We start from the raw sequence: 16,754 nt of genomic DNA on the forward strand, positions 1-16,754 counted from the left end.
CCATCCAGTATATTATTCTGCCCCCTTGTATTTGCTCACAATTATTATATTCCATCTATACAATATTCTGGCCATTTATAATGCTCAGCTGAATTTTGATTAGGGGCAGTTCCTAGTTAACCACAGCCTGTACCATGTGATGTGGAACCTTTGTTAGTCCCTTGGTCAGTTTGGACACTTATTGTATTTACTCTCTTTTGGATTCCCTGTCATGTTCTTTTCATTTTTCTGTAGTTGTGACACAGGATTTAAAGATGGGGACCTCTTTATGTCCTACCGGAGCATGTTCCAAGATGTAAGGGATGCGGTTGACTGGGTCCATTACAAGGTACTTAGAAGCTGCTGCCTTATGTGCCTTTTCTCTGGCACAAATGTATGGTTTGATACAAACTTAGCAAGTGGAAATAGAGCAGAATGTGCCTCCTTTTAAAAAAGAAAATGGAGAGGGTCTGGAGAGATGGTTTAGAAGTTAGGAGCACTGGTTGCTCTTGCAGAGGATCCCAGTTCAGTACCCAGCACCCACATGGCAGTTCATAACCATTTGTAACTCCAGTGCCCGGGGATCTGACGCCCTCTTCTGGTCTCTCTGGACACCCAGCACTCATGTGGTGCACAGACATGTATGCAGGCCAAACACTCATGCACATTAACAGAAAAATTAATTATTCTGAAAATCTTAAAGGGGTTAAGAGAGATTTGCCTCCTATTCCTGTCTGACTGTGCTGACAGTCTTTCTCAGTCCTGAGGCTCAGTTTTAGATTTTACTGTTTGCATTTCTGAAACTTATTTAGAAGGCTTTTAGTATATGAAATTATAGTTACGTCTTTTGTGGATGACAGCCCATTTAAATGTTGTCCAATAACTCCTACTTGCCTAATAACATCAGCTAATTAGTACTTGATTGATATTTACTATAAACTTTAATAGGAAATGTCTCTTAATTTCTAATTTAAAATATGAATAATTTTATATTTGAAGTCTTTTTTTGTCCTTTAAGTTTTTCACTTTGATAAACAGATTTATTTGTTTGATAGTAAGCACAAGTTTTCTAGTAAAAGTTAAAAACAGATTTATAGTCAGGTATGGTGACATACCCACAATCCCAGACACTGTACAAGGTCAAGGCCAGCCTGGATTACAAAATGGGGCTTGGTTTCAGAGACAGAACCTCAGTTTGTGAGGTGGGCATGATATCTTACATCTGTAATCTCAGCACTTGGGAGGCTGGGACAGGAGGATCATGAGTCCAAGACCAGCCTGGGCTACGGAACAAGAACTTACCCCCCCTTTTTTTTTTAAGTAGATAAAACCTCTTTTCTTAGTTCTTTTCCTTTCTTCCAGGGCTCCCTTAAGGAAAAGACGGTTGAAAATCTTGAGAAGTATGTAGTCAAAGATGTGAGTACTGAGGGAGAAATAAATCTGCACAGTGGAGAAGTGAGTGATGAGTCCGTTTGTTGTGACACAGACAAGGAAAGATACTTGTAGCGGAATCACAAAGATCTCTACCAGTGTGTAGTTTTACTAGTTTTCCCTCTTTGCTGAGAAGCAAGAAGACGCAGTGTTTAGTTTATGTTTTTAGCTCTAATGATAGCAGCTTGAGAGTCACCGTGTGCATGTCACCATGCTGTGATTGATGCTTTATACTATCTAGTCCTCATAGAACCATATGTTAGACTCTGTTGTTACTTCTTTTATAGATGCAGACACTTTGGAATAAAGAAATACTTAAACATCATGTGGATGGCCGCACAGTTAGTAAATAGTTAGCCAAGACTCACACTCAGATCTTAAGCACTGCGATTGATCCATTAAAAACATTCATGGTCGTGACTTGTTACTTAAAGTGTTTTTACCCTGTTAGCAAAGAATGATAAGCACAGATTTAAGAGACATTAGAGATTAGTAGATACTTTGAAAATAGCTCTAGTTCATAGCATTTCACTAATGTTTTTAAATTTTTTATAATTATGCTACAGTGTTAATGTTACTATAAGGAATGCATGGGAAGTGTGTGTGTGTGTGTGTGTGTGTGTGTGTGTGTGTAATCACAACTTTTCTGTGAGGCTAAAATTGTTTAAAACAAAGTAATAGACTAGTTGTGTGCTCAGTGGTAGAGCACTAGTATGTGCAAGGTCTTAGGTATGAGCCTCAGATCTGTTTTGGTTTTTTTGTTGTTGTTGTTGTTGTTTTAATTTTTTCCCATGGGCTGGAGAGTTTGCTCAGTGGTTAAGAGCATTTTCTGTTCTTTCAGAAGACCTGAGTTCAAGTCGTAGCACCCATGTCAGGTGACTCACAACTGCCTGCAACTCCAGCTCCTGGTAGACCTAATACCTCCGGCCTCTACAGGCACCCGCACTTGTGTTCACATACCACACGCAGATACATAATTAAAAATAAATTAAGAAAAAAACATCTATACATATACAGAGTCCCAAGATACAATAACTTACTTTCCTGTAGAGTAAAAGCAGAATGCAGTGATAATTTCTCAGGATTAGTGTCACTGTCCTGTCCCCTTGTGTTGACCTCTCCTTCCCTTATTGCTTCAGGAAGGAACACTGAACAGTTGAACAGTTTGTGGAAAGGAGGAAGGGGTGTTTTCGTTGCTAGGCACATCAGTTGTTACACTTTGCTCATCTCTTCAGTTGCATGTGGGTGTTTCTAGGTAGCACCTGCATCCATCACTTTATTCTGCAAAGTGCTTTCTAAAGCCACAGTGTGTGCAGTAGAATATATCATAATCTCTGTATAGAATTTTGGTACAGTTTAAAATCAACTTCTGATCTTTAGTATACTTAAATCCTATACTTGAGGAATCACACAGTAATTTAAACTTTCCAGAAGCAGACATGAGGATGGTAAAGATCTATTGTTAGTGACCATATACTTATTTTGAGCTATGTAAAGTATATTTTATATATATACTTTAAAAACATAATAATGTGGCCTTTTAAACACAGAATTCTGAAACCAACCAACTAATCCTTAAAAGACTTATTGCGCTATTCATATTTGAGCAGACTCTTAGTCTGAGTAAGCTGTAAACACACAACACTGAAGTATTTTGTCACCGTTTCAGGGGAAATTGCCATTGCTTCTGAGCCGGATGAAGGAAGTAGGGAAAGTGTTTCTTGCCACTAACAGTGACTATAAATACACAGATGTAAGTACTTAATGTCTTCATTTGCTTACACAGGGAAGGGCATTGACCTAAGGAACTGTGATGACACTGGAGCCTCTGAGTATGTGGGATAAGGGACATGCTGGAAGTCCTGTAATTCCTAAGCATTCATTTTTTTACTTTCATGGTGGCTATTTAAAGATTTTAATTTGGAGAGTTATTTAATAGATTTGTGCTGATAGAATGGCTTCTCTGCCTTTTTAGAGCATTATTTATCTAGATCTGAGAAATCACACCCTTTCCATTGTACCCCTTGATATTGGTAGTCCTGTAGTGAGAGGTGATACGACAAGGTTTTGAATCTTAGATATCGAAATTTACCATCTCTTATTTTTAATAATTTTAAAAAATCATGACTAAAGGATACAGGAAAAAAAAAAACCACACAGACCAAATTTAAACACCTTACTTTTGCTGGTGCAATTATAGGTTAATGGTTCTACCAAGAAGTTCTGCCCTAACCCAGTTCTCTGCTAGTGAAGTGGCAGTGTAGTATCTCATGTGAGTCGTTGGTTTTCTCTGAGCCCTTTCGTTAGTATTCCTTACCTCACGTGTTTTCCAGGAGAGCTGGAGAGGGGCATCTGAGTAACTACATACATAAGTACCTAGAAGTTCATATTCTTCCTGAGAAGCCAGCCACCTTTTTGCCCGATGAAGCATCAGTTTTTAACTTCCCCTGCCATGATTTCATAAGCTATAGAGAAAACAAGAATGTGGTGAATCTTACGTTGAAAAAAAAAAAGCTTACATACATCTTGTGCAAAAGTCATATATGGACCTTTCTTTTTTTCCCCCAGAAAATCATGACTTACCTGTTTGATTTCCCACATGGACCGAAGGTATTACAGTAATTTAATATGTACTTTGTTAACTAATAATGGATACATTTAATCATTTTAGAATATTTTGGAAAAGGAAGGAAATGGCCAGGATCCACTTAGAAAAGTCCTAGTTTTACATGGCCCATTGTTTAACAGCATTAAAGGAAGAAATCTGGGGCTATCAGAATTAAAAATCTCTGGTAATATAAATATTTATTAGCTAGAGATAAAATGAACATTTATGTGGTCTGTATGAATAGTATCAGAATAAGTTCTTGAGCAGAATTGTTGTTTGTAGTGTGTAGAATTGTAGATTGAGGGTGATACTCGTTAAAAAGAAACAGAATTTCAATGTGAATGTTCTTGGTAATTTCTAGATTAGTTACTGATGAGTGTTAGCCCAAGAAAGCAGTTAACCTTGGTCTTTAGAAGTCTTTCTGTAGTATTTAAGCTCGGGCTTAACGAACAGACATTGCAACTTCGTCGCACACTTGAGAATTTTAAGCCTAGACTTCCATAAATAAGCTTCAGTAAATGCCAGAATTACAGTGTACGGTGCTCTTCATGCTGGCTCACACCATCTCAGAACACAGTGTTAGCACAGTGTCTTCTTTGCACTGAGCTGAAGCCAGTGGCTACCTAGAGCCATCGTTCCAATAGCAAGTGGGATTTCTCCCAGTGCTGCCCTTGAATTGTAGCTTGTATCTGCCTAGTTTTTTTCATATTTTGTGTTTAAAAGTATTAGGAAATAAGTTACTATACTCCAGAGTATAATTTAAACTGTTGTTTATCAAAGCCATTTATTGTTTATACCTGTCAGTTTTGAAAAAACTTAATTATTTTTAAATTCCTTGTGTGTGAGAGAGATTAAGTATTTGGTGTGCAGTGATGTTTTGACTCTTGTTGATTCTGTTCCACCAGCCTGGGAGCTCCCATCGACCATGGCAGTCTTACTTTGATCTGATTTTAGTAGATGCACGGAAACCACTCTTTTTTGGAGAAGGCACCGTACTACGTCAGGTGGATACTGTAAGTTGAGACGATATGTTCTAATACATTATCCTTTGTGTTCCTCCTTTGCCTGCTTCCCTCTCCTTATCTTATTGGCCATAATTTCTCTTCTTAAAGTTAGATGTTTTGATCTTAACTGAAGTATCCCAACAAAGTACGAATTGAAGAGAATCAGTGCCCGGGTCAAGTAGCAACATGGGTAGAGATTGTGATAAAACGACAGCACATTTCACAGTTTTTATTCTCTTTACTCAGAAAACCGGAAAACTGAAAATCGGTACCTATACAGGCCCCCTGCAGCATGGCATCGTCTACTCAGGAGGTGAGCTGTAGGTTTCCCTGTGTCTAGACATGTCTGCACAGTGAGTGCGGTCTTCACTAACGTGCTCCTTAAGACTTGACTGTGGACAGTTCCGTGGTCTTTCAGCATAGTGCCACGTAGTTCTTCAGGACCAGAACTGTCATCTTCTGAGGGTCAACAGTCGTCTACTGACCAGAGTCCAGGGGTCGAGTTTTATTGTCACTGAGAAGATGCTCTGTCCTCCTTTGCGGGCTTGTCTCAGTGTTCTGGAACTATTTGGGTGTCTTTGTTCTCAAAGGACTTTCAAGAAGCCCATGTGGATGCATTTAATGTCAAGAGTCAGAAATAGTGGAATAAAGCCAACTTAATGAGAGATCTGTGATGAAAAATGGTTATGGTACCTTTGGTGGTTCTGAGGATTGACCTAGGCCTCTTACATGCTAAACAACCACTGTACCACTGGACTCTGTCTCCAGCCCAGCTGTGGTATTTTGATGGTGTTCTTCTTATACTTTGTTGTTGTTTTTTCAAGACAGGGTTTCTCTGTGTAGTCTTGGCTATCCTGAAACTCACTTTGTAGACCAGGCTGGCCTTGAACTCAGAGATCCACCTGTCTTTGTCTCCCAAGTGCTGGGATTAAAGGTGTGCGCCACCACTGCCTGACTAGACTTCTTACTGAGAGCTCTGGTCAGTGGAGGAGGGCTTTAAAGCTTTGACTAGGTTGTACAAAGAATAGTGAACCTTCGTCCCTAAGAAAGGCTCCTCTTTCCCATAATTATTAATTTCTGTAGTATATAGCTGTGCTGCTCTGAATGCTTTAATATGGAAACATTTTTCTCATTCACTCCTTCTAGGTTCCTCTGATACAATCTGTGACCTGTTGGGAGCCAAGGGGAAAGACATTTTGTACATTGGAGATCACATTTTTGGAGACATTTTGAAGTCAAAGAAACGGCAGGGATGGAGAACTTTCTTGGTGATTCCTGAGCTTGCACAAGAGCTCCATGTCTGGACCGACAAGAGTTGTAAGGAACTGTCACTCTTACTTTCAAATCTTTGCCACAACTAGTGTGTATCTTACATGACAACTTTGACTCAGTTCTCTTAGATAAACCATTACTTTGTATACAAGACATCCAGTGGACACCCCTTGCCATTAGTACAGTCTGCCGTTCCACACAACTCTAGAATTGGTTTATACACACGTACACATCTTGCTCATGTATATATGTGTGCATAAGAGTTTGTGAACCGTGACTCCACTTTGGTCTGCAGTCCATGTTTCTCCAACCACATCCAGTAGTCTCAGGCTCTCTGACACTCCCGAGCTGATTCTGGGGCGGTAATGGCTCTGAATGCTAATCACTGCTCTTCATGAAGACGGAAGCCAAATTCCCTTCTTAAACTGAGCCGCACAGTGTGCACATGTGGTGCACACCTTTCAGTTGGGCTCCAGGGAGCTGCATAAAGGTGTTGGCTATGCAAGTTCTCCATCTGTATGTCCTGGGGTATCACCCTCACGGTGGTAATAGTTACCAACTCTGCCAATTTGGCCTACGTTGATGGGAACTGGCTCCTCTACTCAAAATCTGTGTGGACCTTAAGCTTTATTTTCCCACATAGGAAAATGGGAATAACAATAAGATCTGTCTCCAAGCTGGTGAGTCTCGATTGATGTAGTACACATATAAATAAGATAGAAATGATGGCTTTTCTTCTCGGTGACAGAACCTAATCTGAATGACTCTTCTTGACCGTAAAGATGGTGGAAGAAGCCATGTTCTGTGCAGTAGATAAACGAGGGCCTGGTTCTCTGGGGAGCTCAGGAGCATGCGGCTGCTGCTGCCTGTTGCTGCTGCTGTTGTCCACACATTTTAGCTTCCCTCCTGTGAGGAGGTTTTAGAAGTCCTGGTTGATCTGCCGCTCGGGACAAGTCACCTGACTCTTAGTCCTGTTTTCTAAAAATGGGGCCGGCTGGAACCTCAGTGGGTGGAGGTGCTTGCTGCTGAGCATCCCCTGAGCTCAGTCCCCAGAGTCCACATGGTGGGAACTGTCTGTCTCCACGCTGTGGCACGTGCGAGCCCACACATCCACACACAAACATCAACTTTTTGAAAGTCAAACTGTCAATAGTTGCTTTGGTGCCTGCCCCAAAGGAGTAGAAGTTAGTACTTTGGAAGCCCCAGATCAGACATGGCTGAAAGGGGGAGTTGTGGTCAGTGGCTGTCAGGTAGGAGGAGACAGTTGAAAAGGAGATTGTGGGGGTCTGCTGTTGGCAGCGTCCACATGGGTGTCAGCAAGCTTCCCTGAGGGAGACATGGGTGATTGATGTGCTTGACTTGGCCATGCTAAGCCCACATCTGAAATGTCACCTAAAAGCCAGGTGCTTTTGCTTGATTGCTGTAAAACATTTTCTTTTCCTTTCCAAACTTTAACTAGCACTCTTTGAAGAACTTCAGAGCTTGGATATTTTCTTGGCCGAACTCTACAAGTAAGTTTCCCAGTTCTAAAACCTACCTACCTTTTCAAGAACGGACGGACGGACGGACGGCGTAGGAATACAGTGGGTCCCTTTAGAGACTTTGATCGTGCTTCCTTCTGTCCCCAGGCACCTCGACAGCAGTAGCAATGAGCGTCCAGACATTAGTTCCATCCAGAGACGGATTAAGGTATCCAGATGGGATCTGGGATCAAGTGTGGAAAATCAGTTGTCTAAATCATTTCCACGTGTCTGATTTATGCAGGGACTTGTGTGTAGCTGGTAACAAACAAATAGTTGAATAAGCTGAGGACTGGTAACAAATAAATAGTTGAATAAGCTGAGGATTTTTTTTTTTTTTTTTTCAGAAAGTAACTCATGACATGGACATGTGCTATGGGATGATGGGAAGCCTGTTTCGCAGTGGCTCCCGGCAGACGCTCTTTGCCAGTCAAGTGATGCGGTATGCTGATCTCTACGCAGCATCTTTCATCAACCTGCTGTACTACCCCTTCAGCTACCTCTTCAGAGCTGCCCATGTCCTGGTGAGTAAAGCTGTTTTTGACAGGTCGGATGTACCTTTGGGTCACATCTGCAACCAGTGTTGTGGAGTGACATGGAGACAATTCGTATGTGAACCACGCATGGCTTATGTGGTTAGTAAGGAAGTAGACCATGATAGAAACTTTCTGAATATAACACGACTTTCGAAGTTACACTGCACAGTGAAGACTTGCCTCCTTTGGGTAGGTGTGGTGGCTTACACCTGGAATCTCAGCTTTAGTGGGGGACATAGGCAGGAAGATTGGGAGTTCAAGGCCATCTTCAACCACAGGAGACCTGTGTTTAAAAAACAGCCAGGTGTGGTGGTGCGTGCCTTTAGTCCCAGTACCTGGAAGGTGGAGCGAGCGATCTCCCGAGTTAGGACTACATTGTGAGACTCCTTTGTTAGTACTGATTGAAATAAATGTTTTCACATGTCGTCCCGAAACTGCTCTGTTTCAGGACTGGTTTAGGGAGCATAAAAATAAAAGGTAAGGTTTTTTGGTTGTATTCATTTTCATCTGTAGGAAACAATGCAGGCAGCTTAGGTGCGTCGGTCCCTGCCGTTGTAGATTTGACTCATACAGACACCGGAGATGAAAGAGGTTAGGATTCGGGTGGTGCTTATCTTTGCTGCACCTGTAGCCTCAGCCTTTGCTCTGTTCTAGATGCCTCATGAGTCAACAGTGGAGCACACACACGTGGATATCAATGAGATGGAATCTCCTCTCGCCACCCGGAACCGCACCTCCGTGGATTTCAAAGACACCGACTACAAGCGGCACCAGCTTACCAGGTCCATTAGTGAGATTAAGCCCCCCAACCTCTTTCCACTGGCTCCCCAGGAGATTACACACTGCCATGATGAAGATGATGATGAAGAGGAGGAGGAAGAGGAAGAATAAGGAGGCAAACTAAAACCCTGAGCACCCATCCACAAGTCTGGCAGGACTCACGGGGCAAGGGTGGCCTTGTTTGGATTCTGTTAGGGAGGGTGGGAGGACCTCATCAAAAGTACATTTGGAAAGTTTCTGAAGGCTTTAAATAATTCTAATCATAGCTACTCACTTCAGTTTTGTGTATCTGTATTCTCTGCAGATTGTGCAGAACTGTAGGAAGAACAGGTACAAAGTCGGGCGGAGCTGCATGCAGATGGCACCCTGTGGTTGTGATGGTGTCTCCTTGTCTGTCTGCCTCATCAGTCTGTCATCTGCACACACTAAGGGTAGGAGAGGGTTGCAGAGCCTAGAGCCTGGTGGGAAGAGGTGAGCCACAGTGCCGTATTCCTACAAACCCCACTTTTCCAGTGTGTTATACAGTATTGTCCATCAGTGGAGAGAAACCTTGTGTTCATTATCAAGTGTAGTCCTCTGTCAGGTCAAGTTTCCTTCCGTTAGCTTCTGGGTTTCCTCTGTGGCCCTGGCCAGGCTGCTGCTGTGTGGTGCCTTTGTGGGTCTCCCTGCTGGAAAGCGATTCTAGACTAGACTAGAGGGGGTTGAATTTGAGGCAGAAGTCCTCCTCGCTACATTTTTAAAGATTGGTAGCACAAATGCTTTTTGTTATATGAAAACAATCCTTTTGGGGAATGTAGGTGAAGATAGAAAGGTTCCCAGAGAACAGCATGGGCTGCAGGAGCGCCCTGCTCCCGCCCACACAGACGGGAAGGGGCGCTATAGCAAGAGGTACAGTCAGAATCTGTTCCCTTGAGAATCCTGCGGGAAATGACTTCCTGCTCTGAATACAGCAAGAGCCTGTGAATACGAAGGCACGTGACTGCCTGCCAGTTCGGGGAGGTGCCCCGCCCACACTTGGAAGGGTTTTAACTCTCAGTTCTTTTTTTCCATTCTTGGACCTGGTCACTAGGGTACTGGGCTGCTCTAGAGCTCAGAGAAGTGTATGTCTAATGCTGACATCTGCCCGTGTGAGGTACAATTGTCACAGCCTTTGTTGGGCCTCAGGTGGCTTTAGGGTTGGCATCTCTTAAGGGAAATGACATTTTCAAAATTGCTAACTATATCTGTATCACTTTTAGTTAAAGAACATGCTTTATGTACAGTGTTTCATAGGTATAAAGATTTTTTCACCAAGGTTTTTGGCTTTTTTTTTTTTTTTTATAAGACCAAGTTTACCTATGTAGTCCTGGCTGTCCTGGAACCCCTATGTAGAACAGACTGGCCTTGAACTCACAGAGATGTGCCTGCCTCTGCCTCCCGGGTGCTGGGATAAAGGCGTGTTCTACCATGGCTGGCTTGTTTTAAAGTCATCATTTGATAGGTATGGAACACAGCTCAGCAACTGAGCCAAGGCCCGCGGCTGCACAACTCCACTAGCTGTGGCTTTAGAGAAAGTCATACTAAGTAACACGTATTCCGATTGGTATCTCGGGAACATGTGCATGGACAATTAGATCTGTTTTTAAAACGTAGAGACTCTGATAGCCGCCATGCTAGTCACTAACTGTTCTCATTCCGGTTGATGTTACAGTGTTAAGTCTTCTCAGGCCCAGGTCTTCTCTGTGGCACGGGACAGCTACAGTCACCTTGCTGCTAGCAGTGCGCACACTCCTTAGTTTCCCTTTAGAGCTGAGGTGGGCACTGCTCTGCTCTGCTTTCTCTCCTTTGTGTCGTATCTCTGTAACAGTTTGCTCCAGATGACTTAGGGGGACTGCATGGAGAGTGCACAGTCGGGAGAATTCCCGTTGAGTCACATTTTCCTCAGGATCATCAGAGGGGTCTGCTAACGAGCTAGGGCTCCACGAGGGAGCAGCAGATGATCCCCTGCTCAGTATGTGCTGGCAGTCTGCATGGCAGGTGAACGAGCCGCTGTGACTGGACATTTCAAAATATAAAACGTGAAAGCTCTGGCTGGCCTGGAACTCTCTGTAGCCCAGGCTGGCCTCGAACTCAGAAATCCACCTGCCTCCCAAGCACTGGGATTAGAGGCGTGCGCCACCACTGCCCAGCTTCATTGATTTCTTAAACCTCAGTAATTTAGATGACAACAGTGGCAGACTTTCCATCTTTCTTGAGAACCTTTTCTAGGGATTTTGTAAACACTGCTTAGTTTTCAGGCTTTGCAGAACATCGGAATTCAGAAATCCCCTCTTCAGTGCTGGACTGGACTCCAGGCCTGGAGTGTGTGGCACTGGGGATCCCGGTGTTTCCTGGGCAGGGTCCCATAGCTGGAGAGTTGACCGTGCACACTTCTCCATGAGCATCTCAGAAACCATTTGAAGCAGAGAAAGTTCAGTGTTTGTTTTATGTCCAAGATTTTCTTCTGCCGTAAGCACAGGTCTGCTGAGATCTATAAAGTAAGCCACCACCCCCATCAAGCTACTCCAAGATGCTTTTAAAATTTTGTTTTAAATAGAAAAACTGAGCTACAAAACCCTAAGTCACATTGTGTTTAGAAAGCCACTTACAAAGCTATATGCAGTCTCAGATTTAAAAGTAGCTTGTCTATGTTTAGATATTTCTAAATCGCACTTACTTGTTTAAGAACTTTAAAGTCCTGCAATTTTTCCGAGGCTTCTTGGGCATTTTAAAATACTCTGCTTATTCACCACGAATAGCCTGAGATAAACAACTGCATGTTTAAGTCTGTATTAGGACAGGAACTTGGCCCACATTCCATGTTATGGAAACTATTTAACCTCTTTCTGATGGTGGGAAAATGACATGCAGAAGTCATTGCCATCCCATCAGCAGCCCTGTTCCTGTGAGGCTTGAGAGTTAGGGCCTCAGTACTCGGTTTCTCATGGTGTTCCTTCTTGCTACTAGGATATTTGCTTCTCTTACAGCTTTTCCTCAGAGAGAACAATTTCTAACCATATATCTGAGGATGCCTGAGACTACAATCCTTATCAAAGATGAAACAAAAGTGTGCCCTGCTAGTGAGGCCCATAGATGACGTACACATGTACAACAGCCAAAAAACAGAGCCTGGAGACTGCAGAGCCACACTGCCACACACCTCCACTAACAGGAAACCAAAAATTTACCACCCCACTGCTGTCCAGAAATAGCAGAAAGCAGATCATTTAGAAAGAATATTCATTTACAAAAGTCACAGCTTTTTCCTCCTCAGTTTCCCTTTCTCAACATACGGCAACAACTGTGATGAAGGTGTCTGAGAAAACACTAATTGCAAGAAATAAAATGTAGCCACATGCCACACCAGCGTGTCGGTCAGCAACAGACCATGGCTCCCACGGTGGCCCCATAAGGTTATGTGGCCTGCTAATGCAGTTACATAAGGTTATATGTAACTGTCTGGCTTGTGAAAGTACATGCTAGGCTGTTCCCATGAGGTCGCCTAATGACACATTTCTCAGCACACATCCCCACTAAAATGATGCATGAGTGTACACAGTCCCCTAAGTTCCTCTTAGAGCCACAACATAAAACCATACCTGACGGCACACGGTCACAGACATGCATACTTGTACACCACATGTCTAAGTCATAGGATTTTCCAACTTAAAATTCCCAGTTTTGAGCCTGGCCACTTGATGTTTCTTCACACAGGGTAAGGGTCCCAAACTCCATCCTGTTGCTAGAGTAAGATCAGGGAGCTGTTTCACACCAAACGCTTCCCAAAGATCTATAGATAACATGGGAGACTGGACTGAGGTAATGAGCCTGTGTGCCATGAACACATTGTCCCCATGGAGACAGTGACGGTCGTTCAAGTCTCAAGTTCCTCAGAGTTTGCCAAGCAAACCTTCCCAGCATTGAACATTGTAATAAATGGCCATTCCTTACTGAGAGGTTCTCAGTAGAGTTGACCTTGGACTTGTGGGTGTGGAGTTTTCCATTTCCAAGGAGAAATGGCTGAGTCTCAGGACACCTGCCTGGTGTTTCCTGGCTTTTCAGCACCTCAGAACCACTAACGTAACAGCAGGAAGCCTTTCACCACAGCCCAGCATTCATTCCCCTCAGAAACGTGTCCCTCATCTGGTCATCTGCCAGGACAAATGACAAGGGCCACATAACAATTCCTTTATCCTAGGACTTCCTGATCATTTGTACCTAGAAATATGAGTACAGATGGGAGGCCCTCGGAGGAAAAATAAAGCAATCTCATAGCAAAAGAGCCAGTCAGCAATCCAATAGAGGAAACTTTTTAGGCTTTGATGAGAATACGTCTCATTGGAGTTCATTGCCTTCAAGATTTGTAAAAATAGGTGGGGATGTAGCCCAGTGGTAGAACCCTTGCCTTGCATGTCAAGGGCCCTGGGTACCGCACAAAAGCACAAAGTTGCCAGAGGTCAGTGCCAGGCTCGGGGAAGGTAGTGCTGCCACTTCTCCAGTGTCTTCTTCTGCTGGTTACCTGTGTCCTCGAAGCTCTGAACTCAGTAAAGCGCAGAAAGGAACTGGCACAGGTGTGATGGGGTTGCACAGGGTCGTCACAGAACTGCCTCTTCTCCTCGGGCATTCTCTCCCCACCTCGGCACTCACCTAATGAAAATTCAACCACAGCAGGTAGCCGAAGGGGAATGTGCGGAAATCTACTTTGTGCCGAGCCTAGGGAAAAGGAGCCAGACCCTGGGATACAGGTGCATTCTTTCCCCTTCAGGAAATGTTCACGGTCAGAGAGAGGTTTAAAGTCGGTCTTGTCAGTACGCCACTGAAATGTTCCCACCCGGGACAAGTGTTAAGACTGACCGTCGTGATCAGGCACAGCAGGGACTCTGGAGGGCCACTTGAGGCTTGGTTCTCAGAGCATGGGCTTGTTTGGAATGGAAAGTACAGAAAATAAAAACAAGAAAAAAGAAAGTGGCAGTCAAGTAGTGGGTCACCACGCACCTTGAACTTCAGCCAGAAGGTGTTGTGGGTCTTGTCAACAGAGTGGGGAGAGACCAAAGGAAGAGGTCTGCGGTGACAGCAAAAGTTGACGGTCATTCTTAATTTGAAGTGCATCTAATATGCCTCCGTACCTCATGTCCCTTGGGGGTGACACACCCATGAGCCAACCTTCCTCTCTGATTAGAGGACCTACATAGCAGTTCTCATCTTTAAGAACCAGTTGAGAGGCCACTGCCAAGGACAACCTAGCTCTTCCTGTGCCTAGCTGCTGTGTGTCAGTAGGGCGGCTAGGATCTACAGCAAGCTGGTTGGCTCCTTCTACTTTTTTCCAGGGAGTGGCTGGTGGGGCGGACCTTGCTCCGTGGAAGGAGAACACTCCCAGAAGCAGCTGCACCAGGCTGTAACTTGGAGACACTGAACTTGTATTTCAGACTTTGCAGTGTCTGTCCAAAGAAGATGCCCTGAAGTGATCCAGTCCAGGCTTTGCTACTAGTAAAGCCATGTGATTGGGGAGGGGACCAAGGCTGAACAAAACAAAATGGTTGGTGTTACATAGAGGAAAGAGGGAACACACGTCTGCTAGAAGGGTGAACAGAAAATCATTTATCTAAATAGAATAATAGAAATAAACAAAACCTTTTAAAAACAATCACAATATTTACAAATAAATTGGTACAAAATAAATAGGTATTGTAAATCTACAACATTCGAGTTATAAACGCATCCATAGTGACAGTCGGCTTGTGCCGCCTGTGCACGTGACCTGTGCTGCTTCAGCTTCCCATTTATGCCACTGCTCAAGTGCATGACATGGACACCATGATACAGCGGGTACAGCTAAGGAGGGTGCAAAGACCAGGCAAAGCAGGGCTTGCTTTAGGCCCAAGGCAAAGTTGGTAACTGGGCCACGACACCAGGAAGAGGCTGTTCAGAGCCTGGACGGACAGGCAGCTTCCATGATAGATAGGTTCTGCAATGGTAGGTAAGAAGTGGAGGCCATCATTTAGGGACCAGGAAACTGATCTGGCTTGGGTAGTGATGAGGAAGGAGTCTCATGCTGCCACCACACAGGGCCACTTCTGCAGTAACTCATGAAGACTTGAGAAGATCTGCTGCCACCTACCTCTCAAATACTGGCCATCAGGAATGAGTTGGGGTAGGGCAATGAAAGAAGCTTGGAGGACGAGCAGCAATACAGTTTTTTTTCCTTTAAAAAAAAATACCACCGTCCTCTCACCCAGTAAGGGACAACAGAACCCTAGGCTCCATGGATGAGGGGCTTCAGAACAGAGTGTCTTAGTCACAGAAGACATACTAACAGAAGAGACATATGTACATAATAAATAATATAAAATAAAGCATATACATTTGTGGATTTAAAGGACTGCAAAAATAAGTCAATGGATTGATAGACTCTTCACAGTAGACCAGACATGGGTAGTAGTGAATCAGAAGCTAGGCAGGGGCTGTCTAGGGAATGAGTCCAAAGACTCATTCTTCCCTACTTCCCTCTGTTCGAGGGTCCTGGGACCCAGCTGTTTGTATGTAAGAAACCGGAGTCTCCGGGAAGAGCAGGCACTCAGGTCTGTTAGGCTCCTTTGATAGTTCTCTTTAGAGTGATTCTGGAAGAATCCAACCCCTTAAGCAAATCCATGTGGATCAGATGTGAGCAACATGAGAATCTGGTGCTTTTCCAAATGAGGCCAGACAGTACCTGAGTCATCCTTACCTGAGGTCGTTGTTGACCCACAGCTCTCCTGCTGCATGTGTTATACAAGCACCTAGACCCTGACTCTCCTGCCATTTTGATAGTGCTTCAAGTACCGCCTGGCATTCCCATCAAAAGGCATTTAACGCAATCACAGTTGAGATGTCTCAATGGCTCTAGTTTAAAAGGGTTGCCCAAGCCCTGTCAGTCACAGGGAACCAAGAAACAAAGGTCCCCAGCTGCTGACTTCAACTGCTGTGAAGGACTGCTCCCTCTGCCTGACTGGGGTGGGCCTGGGGGGAGGGTAACAGGACTCCCCAGAAGGAAAACCAGTGAATTAGCATCAACTCGGCTGGAGGAAGGTCTGCTCATCCCAGGCTTGAGCCCAGCTAACAGCAGGCTCAGCCTTCTAACACTACTCATCCCTCACGTAAGCAAGTGAACCTCGATGAGTTCATCTTCCCATCAGCCACTCAAACACAAAAGTAAATGGCCCTGAGGTATAAAAATCCACTGAGTAGGTTGCTCATTGATAAATTTGTATGAGAAAAACTCCCCAATCCCCCCACAATCACTTCCCTCTACATCTCTAATTCCTCCTAATTCTGGGCTAGCCTACAACTTACCCAGCTGGCCTTGTTGCACAGAAGCACCCACAAGCCTAGGCCCAAAATGGAAGCAAACAGCCCAGGAAAGAGCCTAGAGGGCACACTGGTACTTCCAGTGCCTAAACCAGCTACCAGCCCCTCACAAGAAAAGCATATCTTGGGTCAGAGCAAGGAGGGTTGTTGTGCCAAGCTCCCAGGGAGTTTAGGCTACACAGTGTGCTGTAAGAAGTCAGCCCTCACTGGCCTGCTCTTTAGTCCAGGGAGCAAGGTGTGTACGATGTACCAATTAACCTGC

The 16,754-nt window shown here is 44.2% G+C and overlaps 1 protein-coding gene across 1 annotated transcript in view; it reads left to right on the forward strand.

Annotated features, from left to right (window-relative positions):
• Nt5c2 (5'-nucleotidase, cytosolic II) overlaps positions 1-10,424 on the forward strand; it is a 145,872-nt gene extending 135,448 nt beyond the window's left edge. Inside the window, exons 8-18 of the mRNA XM_059256887.1 lie at positions 235-328; positions 1,342-1,395; positions 3,080-3,163; positions 3,979-4,020; positions 4,924-5,031; positions 5,269-5,335; positions 6,169-6,339; positions 7,754-7,805; positions 7,923-7,983; positions 8,162-8,338; positions 9,005-10,424. Of these exons, the coding sequence (XP_059112870.1) occupies positions 235-328; positions 1,342-1,395; positions 3,080-3,163; positions 3,979-4,020; positions 4,924-5,031; positions 5,269-5,335; positions 6,169-6,339; positions 7,754-7,805; positions 7,923-7,983; positions 8,162-8,338; positions 9,005-9,241 (1,147 nt within the window). The 3' untranslated portion in view covers positions 9,242-10,424. The remainder of the gene's footprint in view (positions 1-234; positions 329-1,341; positions 1,396-3,079; positions 3,164-3,978; positions 4,021-4,923; positions 5,032-5,268; positions 5,336-6,168; positions 6,340-7,753; positions 7,806-7,922; positions 7,984-8,161; positions 8,339-9,004) is intronic.
• Positions 10,425-16,754: the final 6,330 nt, after the last annotated feature.

Source organism: Peromyscus eremicus, chromosome 1 (assembly GCF_949786415.1).
Source record: "Peromyscus eremicus chromosome 1, PerEre_H2_v1, whole genome shotgun sequence".
NCBI lineage: Eukaryota > Metazoa > Chordata > Mammalia > Rodentia > Cricetidae > Peromyscus > Peromyscus eremicus.